The sequence below is a fragment of the Ailuropoda melanoleuca genome, chromosome 2 (genome assembly GCF_002007445.2).
Source record: "Ailuropoda melanoleuca isolate Jingjing chromosome 2, ASM200744v2, whole genome shotgun sequence".
Lineage (NCBI taxonomy): Eukaryota > Metazoa > Chordata > Mammalia > Carnivora > Ursidae > Ailuropoda > Ailuropoda melanoleuca.
The window spans coordinates 67,334,638-67,340,637 of NC_048219.1; the positions used below are offsets into that span (position 1 = coordinate 67,334,638).

General features: G+C 38.7%; 1 protein-coding gene across 6 annotated transcripts in view; it reads right to left on the reverse strand.

Annotated features, from left to right (window-relative positions):
• Positions 1 to 5,208, reverse strand: part of DPYD (dihydropyrimidine dehydrogenase) — a 966,631-nt gene extending 961,423 nt beyond the window's left edge. For 4 of the 6 annotated variants that reach the window (XM_034653962.1, XM_034653965.1, XM_034653964.1 and 1 more), the window contains exon 1: positions 5,059 to 5,207. In XM_034653962.1, the coding sequence (XP_034509853.1) occupies positions 5,059 to 5,097 (39 nt within the window). In that variant the 5' untranslated portion in view covers positions 5,098 to 5,207. Of the gene's footprint in view, positions 1 to 5,058 lie in introns of all 6 variants that reach the window. The other 2 variants (XM_034653966.1, XM_034653963.1) reach the window with 2 other exon arrangements.
• Positions 5,209 to 6,000: the final 792 nt, after the last annotated feature.

Consider the following 6,000-nt stretch of genomic DNA (forward strand, 5'->3'; position numbering starts at 1 on the left):
AAATGTCTTATTAAATATTTTTAATTTAAGGCAGGGTATAAATGACATAGAATTTTTTCTTACAGTTTAAGGACTGAAGGTTTTCACCGCATATTTGTCATTACAGCCATAGAGTTAAGAAGCAGAAAAATTAATCGGCCAATCCTATTTTTCAATATTTTCTTTAGCCACATTTAAGTCTGGACTATATCAAATATCATATTTTCTTTGTCATATTATTTTATAACTTGATTTTTTCAATCTCATTGCCTTTAATTTTAGTGTTTTTAATTTTATAACTTAAGTTTAGGCTTATTAAAAATTCTCCCACAGTGACCAGATAGGTTTACCTTACTGGAAAGTCTATTTTTCAGCTCTTGAGTTGTTCCCTGTTTGGTAAAATGTTGTATTCAAATAGTTAAGGAAAGAGATTGCTTAAAGATTATCCAATTATCTCAGTATTTTGGCCCTAGAAGTTTTTCACATTCTTATCAATTCCTTACTGCAAATGTTCAGCTTTCTAAAACTGAATTTTTCTACAAGAACTTTAGAAAGTCTACTGAATTGCAGCACTTTTTTACAATTAGGCAATCAGACAAAATATCTGCTATGATTAAGATTAAGCAGATCCAATGTAAAAATTTCCCTAGTGGTAGATTCATCAGTCATTAATCTCACAGTTTTTAATTAAACTACTAGAATTGGTCACTGACTCTGTGTGCAGGAGGTAGATTTTTTTTTTAAATGTACTGAAATACACATATGACCTAGCTTACATAGGTAAATGTACCTTAAAACTACAAGGAGCTATCATTTTGAATGAAGTAACTTCCCTAATCACACAACCAGACACATTTTTACTGCCTAGCTTAATTCCTTAAAAAGGAGAAATACTTTAAGTATGATCCACAGAACAGAGGACAAGCATATTTTTAACAAATCAAACCATAAAACAAGTTTAAAGTTGATTTTTTTTTAATTCAAAAGCCTTAGCAAGTCAAGATAGCATTTCTATAGATCAGTGGTGCCCAATCAATAAAAGAAAGAACTGTCACTTATATACCGAATAAAAAAACATAAAAAATTTAATAAATAACCATAACTTCTGCAAAGTTGAACTTTTATTCTCTCCTTTGGATCCATTACCCTCTCCACTCCCCTGGGACAAAAGCAATTATGATAAAGGGTACTCTGAAATACCTTCTTCCATCTCTACCAATTAATTCATCACCCATGCCTTCCCTTTATTCAAAATGCTCCTTAAAATGAACTTCTAAAAGTTGTTTCCTTTATTTTCCCATTTTCCAGATCCATCATTTTATTACCTTATTTTCTTAATAAACAGAAAATTCTCAATTATTTTCCAAATGGAAGCCAGAGTATAAGTAATTCAGAAACTATTTCTATTTGACTTGAAATGCACTGTGATTCTGTAGACAATGGGCTGAAATCCCTTTTTGATTCACAGTAAATGTGAAATGAGTTTATATCTTTTAATACCCATTAACTGATAATTCAAGGAATGGTCCTTGACTTGTGATTGTGAAAGCATTAGGTTGCATTAGTTTGGCTGTAAATATTTACCAAAGTTACTATTATTCAAAAAGTTAAAAGCTCCCTGCAGCTTTATACATTTTCCTCTAACTATACTTTTATAGTCCACTCTCAATTATCTATGTCAGTGGAGGGGAACAAGACGTTGAACACAGTGCACTCTTCCAAAATCATTCTTACTTGCTTTTAAATGTGCAGATATTGACATCATACTGGTTATCAATTATACTGGTTATTCATTTATCTCTAAATGAAGTACTGTGAAGGCACTGATGAAGTCAGGGAAAGTGATCGATATTGTGTATTAACCTTCTCTGAAAACTTCCCAGGAGAATTTGTATTCAAAAGTCATCCTAAACAAAATTCAACTTTATCCAAAAACTAATTTCATAAAGTAAAATGACTTTTAAAAGTATATAGCTACTATTAATGAACTTTAGAATGCTAATTATTTCATCAGCAGTGATTTTCCTAAGATATTTGTTCATATTCTTATTTTTTTAACATTTGTCCTTTTTCCTAACAAGATGTCAACTTGTGACATTTGTTTATTGTATTTTCTATTATGATTTTCTTTATTTAACAGATTATGCAAATATGACTCAGAGAAGCTAGGTAACTTGCTTAGAATCACACAGCTAAAAAGAGTTTTAAATTAGACCTCAACCCCAGAGAGTTAGCTCCAGATCCCACTGTCTGAACCGCATTAATGTGTCAGGGGAAAAAAATGAACAGACAAAAAAACAAAACAAACACAAAAACGAAAACTTCACCTTTTTTTTAAAGATTTTTTTTTATTTATTCATTTGAGAGAGAGACAACATGCACATGCATTCAGAGAGCAGGACAAGGGGGAAGGTCAGACAGAGTGGGAGAAGCAGACTCCCCGCTGAGCAGGGAGCCCCAAAGGAGCCTGGATGCAGGGCCAGATCCCAGGACCCCGGGATCATGACCTGAGCCTAAGGCAAACGCTTAACTGACTGAGCCACCCAAACACCCCCAAAACCTTCACTTCTCATGCAGCTTCTACAATTACTACAATCACAATTTTTGAGAATATGAGAGAGGTTCTATTGTCTAATATGTTACTTACTAATGCATCATTGTTACGCCTATCTTCCAGCCTGGAATATTCCAGTTTAGGGGTCTGGTGACATGCTGATTGTTCTTCATGCTCCCAATCCTTCAAACCCTGATGTGATATTTAATTGAGGCTAGAAATTATGGAGTGAACACACAAAGCAACTTTGTATAGCTCAGTAACTTTTTCCCTCAGAAACAAAGATATTTCTTGGCTGCTCCACCGAAACCTGAGGTTTTGTAGGTAGCTTAAGGGGAAAATTAAATCACTATTATAGAAGCTTGTCAACCTCACCTTCTGTTCTTTTCACATTTATCAAGTGAATATGTACTTTGTTTCACACTGATTTTTTTTTTTTTAAGATTACTATTACTCCATGTACTTGAAACTAAAGCAATGGTCACAGTCACATCAACCTTTAGACAATGGTCTTAATGAATTCATTCAAGGAAAGCAAATCTAATGTATGCATTCAAATTTAATAGAAAACTGAGCTTTCATAATTCATTCTGATTCTTCAAACAAAAATGAACTTTGGTAAATCAATAGGATCAACTGAGACATCTACGCTTGAATGTGTTCCTTTAGGCTTAATGTATTTTTCCTCACTGCATTATATTTTAATGATTAATTTCACACTCTCTCCTGGTACTGTAGCTCATCAATCATGGGCATTACTTTGAGAGAAAAGGAAGGTACAATGTATAATGAAAGATATTACTGAATAAAATGTGTTGCATATATGAACTACATAAAAGCTAAAAAACTTTAAATACCATCATTCTAGATTATAAATAATATCAGACAGATTAACCCTATAGATTAAGATTAGATTGAGGTCAGTGTAAGGGTGTGGATTTCTCAAATGGTCTTGATTCAAACATACAAAATTAAGCCACTCATTTAATGTTTCACTGGCATCTTTTCCTTAGTGTTAACATGGTTAAGAACTGAATTCAAAGACAATTGCAGGAGAAAAACAGAGAAAGAAATCAGTGAAGCAAATAACACACAATTCTAAAAGCCAAAAGACAAAAACTACCCACCCTCTGACACTATTCTCTAAAATCAGTACTGCCTGAATGCTATCAAGTTTGCTATTTAGCTTAGTTAAAAAGAGAGAGAGAGAGAGGATTTGGTTAAGTCAAGTAAAAATAGGACCAAAAGGAACTATGACATAAATCAAGTACCTTTTACCCTGTGCACACATGAATAAATATTGGGTTAAATATATCTTATCAATCAGTATTTTCGAAATAGTTAACTATCCACAAGAGAAACCACAAGTAAATTAACCAGACAGGTCACTACAATATAATTTGACTCTTGTTACTAAAATGGATTTTTCCCAAACCAATGTATGGAGTGGGGAGAAAACACTACTACTATCTCCCAAAGAGAACACAAAGTTACTTCAATCAATGGCAGGAAAAATGTGGCAAAAGCAGCTATTCTGCAAACAGGTGGTTTTAAACTTTTACTTAAGTCACTGAAAAGGACTGAGGAAAGAAAAATGGTGTCATTTATAAAAAAGAGAAAACGCACACGTATACATTTTATCAGAGAGGGGAAGACTCAAATAAAGAAAAGCCTTAAAACACAACAAAAAACTAAGAAGCAATTTATCTTAGCTCACAAATGCTGAATTGGGTATGTCTAAAATCACTGTTTATAATTAAATCCTTCTCATTTCATACATAAAGATCTTAGGGAGAATTTAAAGGAAATGGTCGGTCCTGTCATTTCAGGTAGCACCTTATACACAGGAAGAACGATGACATTTTTACAGAAACAGTGCAAGAGGGAATCAAAAACTGTTGAGAGGAGAGAAAAATACAGCTCGTTTATGTTTTTCTGACAGCACTGCATTTTTCATGTTCTCAATACTTTGTTCCATTCCTCCCTATGTTAAATAATTTCATAAGCAACACCGTGGCTAACGAGGACTGCTATAATAGCTGACACACAGATCTCCTTTATTTCTACGCTCCACCTTTGCAATTATTCAGGATTCATCTACTGGAGGTGCGGGAAGCAGGTAGGTGCCCCGAAACGCATACAGGGGGTAGAAAAGGTAGGTGTCGGGGTAGACTGGGTGGGAAATGGGAGTTCCAATCCTCCAGACTCCACCTCACTGGAACTCTTGTGTCTCTTAGTCACGCCATTCAGGGCAGGACAAGACAGGCTTCCTTAATCCCCTCCAAAGTAAACAGCCAGGTCCCAGCCCAAACGGTACCCCCTCGAGTCGCGGGACCCCTCCACTTCTCTCCCCCGCTGCCCACGCCGGGCTCTAGCTCCCTGCTCCGCCACCTCCCCCGCCGACCTCCCGCGGAGGCAAAGTTTGCCGCTTCTCCCACTCTTTTCCGAACGACCCCGGCGGCCCCCCCCGCACCCAACAGCAGGGCCCCCCTCCCGCCCCAGGAGACCCGGCGCGCAGTGGGTACCTCGATGTCCGCCGCGTCCTTGCTAAGCACAGGGGCCATGGCAGTGCTCACAGCCCGAAGTCTTCTAGTGACAGACCCTCCTAGCGTCCTCGGGCTCCAGTCAGAGAGCTAAGTGACGGCCAGCCGTAGCGACAGAGTAAATAGGAAGCGAAGGGTTGGCGGCAAGGGGGCGGGGCGGGCGCCGGGAGGCCCCACCCCCGGGGCGGGGCTGCGGGCTCGGCCCCGCGGCTCCCCGCGCACTGCCCTGCCCCGCAGGGCGATGGGGAAAGGAGACCGGCCCATCCCCCAAGCTGGCGGATTGTTTTCCTTCTACGGGCGATTGGACGGGAAGGAGAGAGCTCTTGCTCCCGGGACTGACCTTTGTTATATAAACTGTTAAAGCCTGAGCTTGGTAGGCGGGGGCCAGGTGGGAGAGACCCCCAGAATTAAAGGTAAAAGCAGTTGGCGCTCTAAGTAACAAATTGCTCTCTTTCCTACCGCACGAACCCCGCGAGGTGCAGAAACATTGGCTTATGGTCAGCTGCATCTTCTGGAACTCCTCAGGGATGAGGTAGTAAACGTTCCTTCATTCATCCAACAAATAAGGCGGGAGAAGGCAAGGGCGCGGGTCTAATAAGAGTAGGCAAAACCCGTGGGTAAGAGAGGGGGCAGGGTTATAGTGGGACTGAGGAAGGGAGGCGAGCAAAATTTCTACAGCCAGAAGTGGTAAGTAGTAAGCGGTGTAGGTGGTAAAATCAAGGTTATATTTTTGCAGGACAATCCATTCTAAGGGCTATTTTAAAATATATATTATTCTAAAATGTGAAGCTCTTTTGAAGAGTGCTTCATGTTTTCTTATAGAGCTTGTGGAGAGGGGAGTGATTCTCGTTTAGGGACGGTCTCAATCCAAAACACATTCATCTTTGAATATATGTCTCCAGACTTCCCTCCGTTCTCCTGGTT